The sequence below is a fragment of the Helobdella robusta genome (genome assembly GCF_000326865.2).
Source record: "Helobdella robusta unplaced genomic scaffold HELROscaffold_50, whole genome shotgun sequence".
Classification (NCBI taxonomy): Eukaryota; Metazoa; Annelida; class Clitellata; order Rhynchobdellida; family Glossiphoniidae; genus Helobdella; species Helobdella robusta.
The window spans coordinates 1,187,955-1,203,223 of record NW_008705255.1 but is presented as its reverse complement, the minus strand read 5'-3'; the positions used below and the strand labels follow the sequence as shown (position 1 = coordinate 1,203,223).

Below are 15,269 nucleotides of genomic sequence, written 5' to 3'. Positions count from 1 at the left end.
TTAAACAAGTAACAACAACAACAACAAGCAACAACAAGCAACAACAAGCAACAACAAGCAAAAATATCAACAACAACATCAACCAAACAACAACAACAACATCAACATCATCATCATCAACAACAGAAACAACCACAAAAACAACAACAACAACATTAATCTACCTGAAGGTGACGTCATTTCCGTCAGCATCGCCGTCGTCAACAACGTTACCACCGAGACTCAGTATTTCGACGTGGCGACCCCGAACGAGCGTTTCAAGTTTGGCGCCCAGCGCCGCGCCATCTATGAGGAGTCGTTTGTCGTCAATCTTTGAGGATAAGATTAAAAATATCGTCATGCCTAACTTTAGGGATTTGTTCCTGGATTTGGTTCTGTTGAAGTTTTTAATGGTTTCTAGTGTTTTGTGGTTAGTTAGGTGTATCTATCTAGTCATTCATTCATTCATCTGTACGTTCGTCATTCATCCATTCATTCACGCACCCATTTATTTATTCATCAAACAATGCTCCAATCCATCCATCTATCCATCCATCCATTCATCTATTCATCATTCGTACCTTCAATAATTCATTTTTTCGTTCATTCATTCATTCAATCATTCATTCATTCATACATTCATTCATTCATATCCAGGCTAGCCAGTTCGTTTGTATTCTCCGGGTTGATGTTATCCTCTGCGAGACTGGGAAGCGAGAGGTTCTTAAGTTTCTCGCTGATGGTCCTGCTCCAAGCCCCAGCCCTGCTCGCTTCTACCTTCTTCACCAACAAGTTTTGCAAAATTTATTACACATTATTGTAATTAATAATTAATAAAATGTATTCTGATATAATTATTGGATCAGAAACGCAACCATTGATAAAAATCACAGCATGTTCTGATATAATTATAAATATAATTCAATGTTTTATAGTTATATTAACCGAGATAATAATTGTTGATGGTTAATTATGTTTTCTAGCAAAAGACTTGTGTGTTAAGTTGCTTTTCAACGCGTGTGATAGTTGAGGTGAAGATCAATTTGAATTGAAATCTGCCAACGAATGATTAAACGAACAAACGAACGAACAAACGAGCGAGCGAGCGAACGAACGAATGAAAAAAAAGATTGAATGATTGAATATTTATATGAAAGATTATCAAAATGATAAAAAATATGTTAAGATAATTCAAAATTATGGTTCAAAATTATGATTCATAATTTTGAAATGGAATTATGATCTTAGTCTGATTTTTTTTTCAGATTCGGGAGAAAAATATTTACATTCATAACACAGCTGGCTTGTGGCGTCCTCATTGGTGTGATCATCGTTTTGCCCAAGTCCATCAGTCAGTTTGGATGAATGAATGAATGAACGAACGAACGAATGAATAAATGAATTAATTAATGAATGAACGAACGAACGAATGAATGAATGAATGAACAATAAAATGAAAAGTTAATAAAATCAGTTAATGAATGAACGAATGAAAGAAAGGAATAACTATACATGACCAAATGAACGAACGAAGGAATTAATGACAAAAGCAACAACAAATAATAATAATAATAATAGATAATAATAAACAAAAATAATAATAATAACTCAGATGGATTCGACACGCATGTGATAAACTTGATAATAATATTCGCGGCATTTTGTTTTCTGAATGCTTCCTACAGCACCATATTGTTCTATTGCAAGGAGCTCTTCCCCACCAACCTCAGGTTTATTATTATTATTGTTATTTTCTTCTTCTTCTTCTCCTTTTCTTCTTCTTCTTCTTTTTATTGTCGTTGTTATACAAATTCAAAGGGGGACAAGCAGCGGTATATGCCAGGTTTTTGGTCGTTTGGGCGGCATTTCAGGCTGTTTTGCGGCCTATTTGGTGAGAATTAAAGAAATTATTCGATAAATATTTTATTATTTTATTTATAATGATTAAATATTATTTGCATCGATTATGATGTTCATTGATTCATTCGTCCATCCATTTATCTATTTCGTCATTCATTCATTCGTTCATTCATTCATTTATTCATTCATTCATTCATTCATTCATTCATTCATCCATCCATTTATTCATTCATTCATCCATTCATTCATTCATTCATTCATTCATAAAAATGTTTTACTACTAATATTAGTGGTATTGCTAAACATAATTTATAATGATTATGGTGTGAAACCACAGTTAAAGACGGATAAATACTGGCTGCCCAACGTGTGCTACTGCATCATTTGCATTTCAACAAGTTTCCTCGTCCTACTCTTACCTGAAACAAAAGGTTATTATTATTATTTTATTATTATTATTTATTATTTTATTATTTATAATATAATAATAATAATTATTATTATTATTATTAATCATTATTATTATAATTATTAATAATAATAATATTATTATTATTACGACAATTGTTGTACGTTGGTTATTTATGGTTGAATTCGTTCGTTCGTTCGTTCGTTCTTACGTAAGTTCGTTCATTTGTTCGTTTTTTATTCAATCAATCATTCAGTCAATCATTTTATTCATTCATCTCGCAACTTAATTTTACGCAGGCTTGCCATTACCACAAACAGTCAACGACTGCCACATTATGGACCAGAGGGGGAAGGAGAAGAAGAAAATTGAGGAGAAAGTGGCTGAAAAATATTAATTTTGACGATAATACATGAATTTTTTGTCTAATTTCATTTAAAATTTTAAAATTAGGCTTAATACATGAGTATTATTGAAAGAAATATATTTTATAATAAAATAAGAATTTTTTCATATGATAACAGATAAAACAAATGTCAAGAGACCGTAGTTTTTATGAACCCAAATTTAACGCAATTTTATATTTTTGTTATTTGAATGTTCACATTTAATTAAACGATTCAGCAAAGACATTTGCTTAAAGTAAAGTCGTTCCTTGCAACCTTTACTAAGAAAATAATTGGAGCAACCACATTTTATAACCGAAGCACACAAAATACTAGGTGCTCATTAATTCATTCCAATGGACAGTTTCTGAAACAACGACAAAAAGAAAAACATGTTATGATTTTTTAGCCACGAATTTGATTGTAACTTAATTTAAAAAAGATATTAATAATAATTCTACCGAACACTGTATAAAACTAAAACATAATTGAAAGCCGAATTGAGAATGAAAACGTACAGTCAACATTTGAGAATGCAGTGTACGTACATGTTACATTATCTGACTGTTGGTTTTATCATTATTAATATTACTATTATTAAGGTTATTATTATTATTATTAGTAGTAGTAGAAGCAGCAGCTGTAGTAGTAGTAGTAGTAGCAGCAGTAGTAGTAGTATCTTTCTTCTTTTTATACATATCGTGACAATCTTTGACAGTTTGTGGCAAGGGTAGGCCTAAGAAAAAATTTAAAAAAATACTAAAACAACAACAACAACAATAAAATATTAACAATAATAAAACAATAATAATATAATAATAATATAATAATAATAATAATAACCCATCGTTTCAGGCAAAAGTAGAACAAGAAAGCTCGTCGAAATGCAAACGATGCAGTAACATACATTGGGCAGCCAATATTTATCTGTCTTCAACTATAATAATTATAAAATAATATTTATTAATGTTATTGTTGTTATTATTGTTTAGATTGTTATAATTGTTATTGTTATTCTCTACCAAATAGGCTGCGAATGGACCCAAGATGGCGCCAACTCGTCCCCAAATTTGACAAACACCGCTACTTGTGCCTCTAAAGACAAAACAATTATTTCAATTATTTAGTAATAATAATAATAATTATTATTATTCATGTTATTATTATTAATTATTATTATTATTACCTAAGTGAAGTTGGAAAAAGTTCTTTAGAATAGAAGAGGACAGTTCTGAAGGCAGAAGCAATGAAACAGTAAGACGCGAATGTTAGCACCAACTTTATCGGTTTCGTTTCGAAATCATCTGAAAGTAATAGCAGTTGTATTTGTAGTAGTAGTAGTAGAATAAGAAGTAGTAGTAGCAGCAGTAGAAGTGGTATCAATCAATCAATCAATCAATCAATCAATCAATCAATCAATCAATCAATCAATCAATCAATCAATCAATCAATCAATCAATCAATCAATCAATCAATCAATCAATCAATCAATCAATCAATCAATCAATCAATCAATCAATCAATCAATCAATCAATCAATCAATCAATCAATCAATCAATCAATCAATCAATCAATCAATCAATCAATCAATCAATCAATCAATCAATCAATCAATCAATCAATCAATCAATCAATCAATCAATAGATCAATCAATAAGTTTATAAAGCATTATTTCCGCGATGTTCAACAACGCTCCTTAATGAAAGGAAAGAACCCTGAGGAGTTAGAAGTAGAATTATTAAAAAGTATAGAAGAAAAACGATTAGAGAGAAAAGAAGAAAACCAAGATAGGCAAGAATTATTAAATCTAACAGAAGTAGTAGTATAACAATTATTTATAATAATGAAATGTTCTAAAAATAATTACAGACTGATCTTTGCAGGTGTAATGACGACTACCCCAATGAAAATCCCGCAAAACAGTTGAGTGGAGAAGGCGAAGATACGTCTGCCAAATCTTGGAGAGGTATTTTCAAGCGGTTGATTGGATGAGTGATTGAAGGATTGAATGATTTTTTAATTGATTGTCTGATTGAACAAACAAATGAATGGATTAGTAATTGAATAAACAACTGATCATTTGACTCAACGGTTTAACAGACAGTTGTTACAAATTAATAGAACTAAAATTACAACAACAACTACAACAACAACAACAACAACAACAACAACAACAACTACTACTACTACTACTACTACAATTACTACAATTACGACCTGTTAGTGAAATAGGTGCAGTTTAAAATGGCGGGAATTTGAAGCAGCGCCATGATTGTGAAACTTAGAAATCTTTCACTGCCTAATCTGGCCGACGAAAGCATGAGTCCGGAAAAGACGAATGTTGTAGAGAACCTGGGGTAGGTCGAAATGATGATGGAATGAAGTGAGAACTGAAATGACCTTGACCTCACAATGGAGGAGCGTACGGAAGCACTTAATGGTCTAAAAATTGAAATGAATCAAGTTAATTTTTTAGATTGGGTCTGCAAAGCTTAATTTTACAGTCTGTAGAATGCGTTTATGCCTGATGCTAGTGCGAAAAACATATTAATATAATAATTAATTATGTAGTTGCCTTTGAATTTAAAGCATATACTAATACAGCTGCTGCTACTACTACAAATGCTACCAATATTACTACTTCTACAACAAGTTCTACTACTTAATACGAACACGTATAAATATTACTAAAACCCTGTCACTAACCATAACAAACTTGAGACCATTAAAAATTTCAAAAGAACGAGGTCCAGGAACAAATCCTTAAAGTTAGGCAGAATTATATTTTTAATCTTATCCTCAAAGATGGAGGAGAGTCGGCTTCTTTTCGAAGGAGAAACACTGGGAGATAGACTTGAAATGCTTAGTTTTGGCTTCCAATTCGAAATACTCAATCTAGATGCATTCGGTGATGTTGAGGGAAATGCCGTAAGCTAAATTTAGGAAGAAAATTAAGGAAAAAATGACAACATGATAGTGAAGTGATCTAAAGCGGATAAATTAGCATGAACCTACTTCATCTTTATGATGAGTTAGATCGTTCACTAGTGTAACAATAGCGCTGTTTGTAGTATTAGTAGTAGTAGTAGCAGCAGCAGCAGTAGCAGTAGCAGCAGCAGTAGTAGTAGTATCGTTATCGACGATGATGATGTCGTTGATGATTGTATCGTACGATACGTTAACGCTTATCCTTCTCAGTAATTTGATTTGTGGTGTTAACTGTAGTCCATTATTTAGAAGTATTAAAAATGAATGAATGAATGAATGAATAAATGAATGAATGAATGAATGTATGAACAATTATACCTCTATTCCATTCCACTTAGCCATCTTCCTCATTATTGTGTCTGCCTTTTTAACCTGCCCTATTCGAAAATAATTAAATAAACAGAATCACAAAATAATAATAATCAAAATTACTGACGTGATAGAGTAAAACTTTAAAAAGAAGACTTAAGAAGCAATATGGCGTGTACCCAGATGTTGAATGAACGAATGAATGAATGAATGAATGAGTGAATGAACGATTTGTTAAATGAACAAATGAGTGAACAAATAGTTGAAAGAATAATTAAAAATATCACCTCTAATTGCTAGCCAAGCGGCTGATTCTGGTATGAAACTAAAAATTTTGAAAATTGTGAAATCATAAAATTTAGAGACGCACTAGGTGTTCCACTCGGCCAAATATTCAAATATTCAGCCAAAATTTTACATTTGGCTTCGGCTTTGGCTAGTTTTAAAGACAGAATAGCCGAATAACGAAATTTCTGTTTAATTCAACCTTTTTATTCGAATCCAGAAAAATAATTGATGATTAATATTAGCAGAAAACTCATTTTGGACGTCATAGCTGTTGAAAGACCTGAATTTGAACGAGAGATTGAAAATAACCTCGATAAGGAATTGGAATGAAAAGAATTTAATTTTCCCAATAACTTGTTTTTTATTCAAACATTTAAAATTTTTACTCAAAATTATGAATTTTTTGGGTCTTAGTGGGCCAGTTATTGGGATATTTGGCCGAATTCACTAATCGGTGCATCTCTAATAGTATTATGAAATTATGAAATTATACAAATTGTCTTCTCAATTTCTTACAAGCAGACAATAGCCATAAACCCAGACGCTAACGAGATGCTGATTTGAAAATACCTGAATTAAAAAAAAAGTGGAGTTATTGCAATTTGTGGTAATAGTACAGTACTAACATTACTAACATATAATAATATCATTAGTGAAGTAGTAGTAGCAATAGTAGCAATAGAAGTAGTAGTAAAAGTAGCATCACTATCTGCAGTAGCAAGTGTAGTAGCAATATATCTATAGTAGTAACGATATAGGTAATACTAATCTAATACTAATTTAATACTATTCCATTTGTTTTTTTTACAACATAATAATAAAAGTGCTTATTATTCATCTAAAGTTATTATACTAATAAATATTACTACTAATTATAAGTTATTATAATCTTAAACCTCCAGTTCGTGACGTAATAAGCTGCAAGCCCCAGCAGCAATGTCATAGGAACAACTAATAGTTGAGAAGCCATGGCCGGCAAGGTCCTGTGCTGAGAGTCGAACAACTCTATTATGTACATGAAACCAGATGTCGAATTCATCTGAAATTATGCATCCTAAATATGAATTACGAATCTAAATATGAATTACGAATCCTAAATATGAATTACGAATCCTAAATATGAATTATTAATCATATCATATTATGTGGATATAGCATATAGGCATGACGAACAAATTATGAATTTGCTTGATTTGATATGCTTGCTTTATTAAGTGTGAGATTTGTACTATACCGAGATTTTTTTTACAGACAAATATTCAATAAATACAAATGATAGTTTAATGATTAGAATGGATGTAAATGTGCGTATGTATGCATACAAGTATGTATGGTGCATACATACATGCAACTGTATGTATTTTGCATACATTAGCGACTGTTTGCATGTATGTATGCATGTATGTATGTATATAAATCTGTATGTTTATAGCCAAACTAGCCGGGTTAACAACGCCCATTAACATGCGAAGGACTAGGAAGACATGAAAGTTGTATGAAGAACTTAGGATCAATCCTAGCAGGCAGACGATGGCGTGTGATATAACATGGGATGTTCTCCTTCCGTATCTATCAATCAAAAATGAGAGTGTGCACTCTCCAATTAGAGATCCAAACTGAAATAATATCTGGGATAAATCCGTGTAGTAGTTCCTATCGCATACCAGGTTCCACTAAGGATTGAAATTAAATTATTTTGTCATAATTAAACTGCGTGGAAATGAATGGCGGTTTATTATAACTGAATAATATTAAAATAGTTAGAATGTAGTGAAAGTACTTCTTCCACGGCTGTTAGGTAGCCATGGTTGTTGTAGAGCCATCCAGTTTTACATTTCACTTCTATCAATTCCGATATATTTTCAACCGAGTCGGAAAAATTTGAAAAGAATTTTTGAGTAAAATACGAACATTTAAAATTTCTATAATTATCTATATTATTACTCTTATTTAATACTATTGAGAAATTATTCGTAAATATGGTTTTATTATAATTCAAATCTTCGAAAAATGAGTGAATATTATCTTGAGAAAATATTTCCCTTTCAGAATTGTCCAAACTCGATAAATCTTTACACACATGACTTGGCTCCCATCCTTCAGAAATAATAAATAATAATAATAATTATTAGTTATAATTAATAATAATAATAAGTTTATAAATAACTCACCGATGAATACAATAGCGAGTGGGTGGAAGGTACAGGTGGTGTAAACACCAAGGGACACGATGACAGTTAGTACAATCTGAACGCGTTTGTAACCCCCAACCTTTGCCAGCGCCTTATCAAGTAAATCCATATAGAGTTATTATTGAGAAATAATTAATTATTACTTTAAATAATTTCGAAATAATTAATTTGTATTTCAAATAGTAACATTTGATGGACAGAAATGTTGATATATAGCGACAAAATGATGATATCTGATAACATTAAACTTTGAGTCTTACGTACCGAATGAATGAATACAAATCAACATTACAAAAATCACGTAAGGATGATGTATAACTAGAAGTTTGTTAATTAGAAAATTAGTATATTGAAAAACTATACACACATACAAACACACACACACACACATACAAACACACACACACATACAAACACACACACACACACACACACATACAAACACACACACACATACAAACACACACACACATACAAACACACATACATTCAATATTAAACAAACGATTACCAACAATCAATCAATCAAGCAAGCAAAAATACCACGCTCACACATACAAACACACACACACACATACATACATACAAACAAACAAACAAACAAACAAGCATACATACATACATACATACAAACACACAAAACTATTGATCATTGTACTAGGCTTAAACGTTCATTATTCTGAAACATTGTTTTGCAATAAACAAACATATACAATACATACATACAACATATATATAAGTTAAAAACCGGTTCTATGATATTAATGCCATATATCGATTGTTACAAAAAACTGGTTTAAAAAGGTAAAAAACAATAAAAAAGAAAGAAAGAGAGAGAAAGAGATAGTGAAAGAGAGAGAGAGAGAGAGAGAGAGAGAGAGAGAGAGAGAGAGAGAATGTAATAGTAAAAATGAAAAGTTAAAAATAGATAATTTTTAATTTATTACAGTTACACCAACCGCGCAAAAAATTCAAGATATGCAAGATGATGGTGACGACGAAGATGATGATGACGACGCTGATGATGGTGAGGATGATGATGATGATGGTGATGATGATCTAAACATAGATGTCGGAACAGGAGAAACAGAACCAGAAGCATTTTTGTAATTATACAGAGGAAAGTGTCAGATAAACAATGTTAATTGCGTGCGTTACGTTTGGAAAAATAACTTTGTATCCATTCATACATCTACTTTGTTTGTATGTTTGTTTGTATGTGTGTATGTATGTTTATTTGTTTGTTTGTATGTTTGTTTGTATGCTTTTCTTTCTACACCTATTTGCATTTTTATATATACAAAAAGTACAAACACATATGGACAAATACGTACAAAAACAGATTCATACAAACACATATATAGGTACATTCATCCATACATATACACACTCACACATACATTTAATACCATCGAAAAGTCTGAGGTCAAAATTTGTTGTAAAACAGCGACATTTGATAATTTAGTTCACAGATTTGTCTGCTGTGTTAAAGATTTAAATTAATGGATGATAAGCAACAGACTTAAGCTAAAATGAGTAAAACTCAGCTTCTGTTTGTCGGAATCTGGCAATAATTGCAAATGATTCGTGCCAGCTCTATCGACATATTTGGATCAGTTATCCAGTTTTGTTCAGCTGTCAATAATCTTGGAATCACGTTCGATCAAAATATGTCTATGGATCGTCACGTCAAAAAACTGAACAAGAAATGTTCATTTCAACTACAAAGGTTCAGACAGATCAGAAACTCGCTTAATGAGGAATATTAAAATGTCTAGTTCATGCGTTTATTCAATCTAAGCATGACTACTGTAATTGTGCTTTCTATGGAACTTCCAACAAAATCATATGCCAACTACAGTCAATTCAAAATCGAGCAGCTAAAACAGTTACTGGGAGATTAAAGTTTAACCGTGTGACTCATAGTCTATTGAACTTGCAGTGGCTGACTGTTAGGCAAGAAATCAAATTCAAAATTGCCATCTTGGTATTCAAATATTTGAATAGTCTCAGTCCGAGTTGCCTGTCTGACGAGTGTTTGCATGGGTTCACACCTGAACAACTTCTTCAGTTACCTTCAGATTGTCAGGATCTTCCATCGGTACCCACAACACAATTGCTTGTAGAAAACAGGAATTCTTCCGTCGCTGGTCCAACAGTTTGGAATGATTTACCAGGCCACCTTTGTCAGCCTGGGCTAACTCTTTGACAATTCTGTAAAGAACTAAAAACTCATCCTTTTATGAATTAAACTACATGACTTGAGCAGCGCCTTTGAGAAGTTTTAAAGAGCGCTATAATATAAATTCTCTAATAATAATAATTCATACATGCATACAACAACGCTACGTAAATCTCACATGTAAGGAATGTGGTTTGGCCGCGGATGAGAAAATAAAACAATACAAAATGTCACCCCTCGATGGAATTTTTGCCGATATGCATCCAGGTTCTCGGCCCTATGGACCCCGACACTTTTAAATTCCTAAAGACAATATGTGAGTTTATTAGTGTTAGATCAGGTGACTACAGAAAACTGTTTTTTTCAACGAATCACATTTCCTGCTTGTTCCAGCGGCTCCTGCGTGTCTGTGTGATGGAGACTATTCAACAACTGAATGCCTACCCGTGCCTACCTGTCCAACTATCGACAGATCAAAGTGGTAATCTATGTGTTACTTGATGTTTTACACACACACTACACACACACACACACTACACACACACACACACACGCACACACGCACACACCATACTTTTATTACAAAAATTCAATTCCTTTTGCATTCTGGATGGAGCTGCTAGATACCTGACTGTGCGAGACCAGGGACATAGATAAAAGTTGAACTCGGAAACGATTGCATGCCTAACCATGGCTTGTTCATCAAAACGGGTTCATACATACATACATACGTACATACATATATAAATACAAAGAAACATACATAAATACTTTAATCTCCTAGCATCTTAAGAAAGTCTGTTGCGAATTTGTTGTGTTGGATGCAAAACATATTTTGAAACTGTTTACATTTTACTGCTTTTTGTGCTTATATGCAAATGAAGGTATATACGTGTAGGCATACATACAAACATACACAAAATACATGCAAACATACACAATATACAAACATACACAAAATACATACAAATAAATACACAAAATACATACAAACATACATACAAACATACACCAAATACATACAAACATACACAAAATACATGCAAACATACACAAAATACATACAAACAAAAACATATACTCTCCATCATCATCATCATCTCACATTAGATGCACATAGAAAAATCTGTTTCTCTACTTGTTATAAAAATTTGGGATGAGTTTTTTTTTAAACCATTCTTTCTAAAATTCAATTTATTAACGTTTCTAGTGCTTTTATAATATTGCTTCCACTACTACCACTGCTGCTACAACTACTACTGCTGCTGCTACTACAACTACTACTGCTGCTACAATTACAACTACTACAGTGGCTGCTACTACTTATAAGCGAAACAAACATCAGTAACAATAATAACAACATTATATCATTTTTCTCCCGTGCTAAACGGGAGATGTGAACAGTAAAAGGCTTTTTGCAACAGCAAGGATGACAACAACGTCAATCATTATAATGATGTCAGCGTCATTTATAACAACAACAAATATGACATCACCGTCATCAGCGAACGTGACACCAACAAATATGACGTCATCTACATTCCAAACAGTAGTTCCACCTACCGAAGTAACGCTAGGAAGCACCAAATGGATGGCGGTATTCGGTTTCGGCATCATTTTTGTACTCGGCCTCATATTCAACATCATGAGCATCATCGTCCTCAGGTGTGCCTCCTTCAGGAAGAGTTCGATATCATTTAGTTTGACCGCTCTTTCTTGCATCTACATCATCCTACTGATCTGCGGATGTTTCAGGCAGTGGTTGTTGTACGTCACACCGAGCCAGGTAGATATAAGAAGTGCACAGGGCTTCTGCCAGGTCGGCATATTCGGGACGTACTTTTTGGGGCATATGGCGAGTTGGACACTCTCGTTGATTGTTCTGGAGAGAGTTTTCATTGTTTGGTTCCCTTTCGTGGCCAGGGCTGTCTGCTCGAAGAAGAGGATTAAGATCGTCTGGTCGATCATGACTCTCACGCTCGTTTGCATCAATTTCTTTCTCTTACTCGCATTCGATTACGATTATTTGAAGGAAAACCCGGTGGATTATGAGGTTTGCCGATTTTAATTTGAAAATAAACTTTACTAAAGTCATACTTATAAGTGATATCATTTCAAATAATAGTTGAAACATTTGAAAATTTAATGAATAAAACTGTGAAAATAATTAGAAAAATTAATTAAACCAACCTTGAAAATTCATCACCCACACAACCACAGAACCTGACGTACATAGGGGAAGTGAGACCGCAGCACCCATCAGCGACAGACTCTTCAGATAAACCGGCAGAAATTATAGAATCAAAAATTTGCTACGTGAAACCTAGGTTCGATTATTTCTACAACTACGTCTGGCCCCAAATCGACATACTTTTACTAACCGTCATCCCGTTCGTCGTGCTCTTCTCCGGAAACACCGCCATTTTGGTCGCCATATTTCGCGCGAATGGTTTTCGAAAGCGCGCCTCAAATTTCCAAACGAACGCGGTGAATAAAAATAATCGTTACAACAACAACAACAGCAGCACAGAAAACGTTGGAGCATGTCACAAATTTGGCAGAAGATTGAGCAACGAGGAGAAGAACCCGGCTTCGAATCCATCTTCAGCGACGTTAATGCTACTGGGACTGAGTTTTGTACACTTGCTACTGACTCTGCCCAGTGGGATATACTTCGCAGTCGTTGACGGCTTGTTCCGGTTGTATGACAGTCCGGAGTTTGCTGGCAGAATGGAGTTATTCTTCGTAGCATCGATGCTCCTCTTCTATTTAAACGATTCCGTCAATTTTTTCGTTTATTACATAACAGGGAGCAAATTTAGGGAAACTTTCAAGGCCAGATTTACGTGGAGAGAGTCGAAGAGTAGCAGTTCGAGATCTACTAAATCCAAACCTAGAACTTTTTAATTTCATTTTAATTTTTGCTACTATAGTCTTAATAACAATGACAACAGTGACAAAACCCAAATACTTTTCATCTATGCTTTTTATTTTCTGTTTTTTGTTTTTTTTTTGTTTTTTTTTGTTTTTTGTAGGAAAGTTCAATTTCAATAACGATTATGCCATAATTTTGACAGTATGAATGCATAATTCGAAACATCTTATATCCATAAACTAGTTTTTTTTATCGTTTTGTTATTTATTTTTAATTAGTTAATTAATTAATTGTTCTGTTAATCATTTCCCCAACCAAATGGCATTCTTGAAATTCATTGAGAGGTGATACCACCACTCGATTTCATGCAGGAGTGGAAAAGTTGACAGCAAGTAATGGCAACCTACTGTCTGCCAAAAAGAACCATCTACAAACACAAATCAAATCAAAAAAACATGATACTGACAGGTTGAATATACCTTTTATTGTGGCAACATGTAACGTTGTACCTGATTAGAAAATTTGAAAACCTAAATTGCAATAAAAATGTGAAATGTTTGCGTGTGTTTGTTCGTTCGTTCGTTGTTGTATGTGTGTGTTGTATGTATTTGTTGTTGTATGCATCATGATGTATCATGATTAAAAATTCTTAACCGTCATTAAAGGGATATTGATTTATGAAGGTAAAATATTTAAAACTAACAAATAAAAGTATTCAAAATGATAATTTATACCAATAAAGCATCTATCTTTCAATTACATGTAACATAAAAACATGATAACTACTGTATTTAGCACCCATAAATTCTGTAAAATGTAAAAACTCTGTAAACCAATAATTCGTTTATTCAATATTTATCAAATAAATATGAAAGTTATAATATATAAATATAAATAATACTTAGTATAAAACGCAGTATAAAATACGAAGTTATTTTAATGTAACCTTTAGATCTTTCAGCGAAAACTTTGGAAATTGGAAATCCCATCATTATTTCCGCTGTTTCGACCTTATGCGTTCAAATTTTTATATTCTGCTATAATGGTATAATTATATTCAAAATAATATTTATTATTATTATAAATATTTCCACTGTTGTTATTATTAATATTTTGCTTATCTTATTTGATGCTTTTTAGCGTAGAATCTTTACTTAACTTAGTTCTTAGCTGTTCTGATTTCTACCCCAAGAGGCTAATCTAATCGCTAATCAATGCTAATAGACCTCCTAAGTGTTAGTAGTGGTTTTCTTAATTTTTCGCATCATATTTTTAGGTTTTCACTCATTTCCTACTTGCTAACTAGCTAATTTGTGATTTAATTATTTGATTATGGCCGATCATTAACTAAATAAGTTTGATTTTTATTTTTTTATTAAAATTTTTTAAGACTCTTTTAAGTTTTAAGTCTTTCTTTAGTGAAAAAAAGTACTTTAATTTTTTATTATAGAAGAAACAGTTTTTCTGAAAGACCATTAGTAACTAATTACTAAAGTTTAGTCTTTAGCTTAGTTGTTAGTGTGTTCATTATATTTTTTTATTTTATGATAATTTTTTTTATAACGTAGTCTTGGGATTATATGCTGTGTTGTAATGTAAATTATTTTTTTCATTTCGCTTATTCGTTGTTTGTTTTTGACTTTTTTTTCAATATTCAAACTTTCTGAAAATGGCCATGAAAGAAAAATTTCCTAAATATTCCAAATGATCACATTTCTGGTTTTTAAATTAGTTTCAGTCACCTACTATTAATTGATTATTTATATACAATTACTGATTTATTAATATCATGCGTTTAT

The 15,269-nt window shown here is 32.3% G+C and overlaps 2 protein-coding genes across 2 annotated transcripts; one reads left to right on the top strand and one right to left on the bottom strand.

Moving 5' to 3' along the window:
- Positions 1-1,731: 1,731 nt before the first annotated feature.
- HELRODRAFT_193461 (hypothetical protein) lies at positions 1,732-8,522 on the bottom strand (the record flags this gene model as incomplete). The annotated part of the gene is made up of 18 exons (XM_009027767.1): positions 1,732-1,863; positions 2,202-2,260; positions 2,536-2,631; positions 3,153-3,370; positions 3,478-3,571; positions 3,657-3,729; positions 3,821-3,938; positions 4,508-4,593; positions 4,854-4,988; positions 5,343-5,569; positions 5,652-5,855; positions 5,943-6,001; positions 6,221-6,258; positions 6,738-6,791; positions 7,118-7,260; positions 7,664-7,894; positions 8,002-8,318; positions 8,393-8,522. 15 exons carry the CDS (start codon positions 8,520-8,522, stop codon positions 3,186-3,188), a joined length of 2,094 nt encoding a protein of 697 aa, XP_009026015.1. The 3' UTR covers positions 1,732-1,863; positions 2,202-2,260; positions 2,536-2,631; positions 3,153-3,185.
- Positions 8,523-12,120: 3,598 nt separating this feature from the next.
- On the top strand, positions 12,121-13,987 carry HELRODRAFT_178905 (hypothetical protein; the record flags this gene model as incomplete). Its single annotated transcript, XM_009027766.1, has 3 exons — positions 12,121-12,648; positions 12,816-13,464; positions 13,842-13,987. The coding sequence occupies 3 exons, from the start codon at positions 12,121-12,123 to the stop codon at positions 13,985-13,987; spliced, it is 1,323 nt and encodes a 440-aa protein (XP_009026014.1).
- Between the last annotated feature and the right edge of the window lie 1,282 nt (positions 13,988-15,269).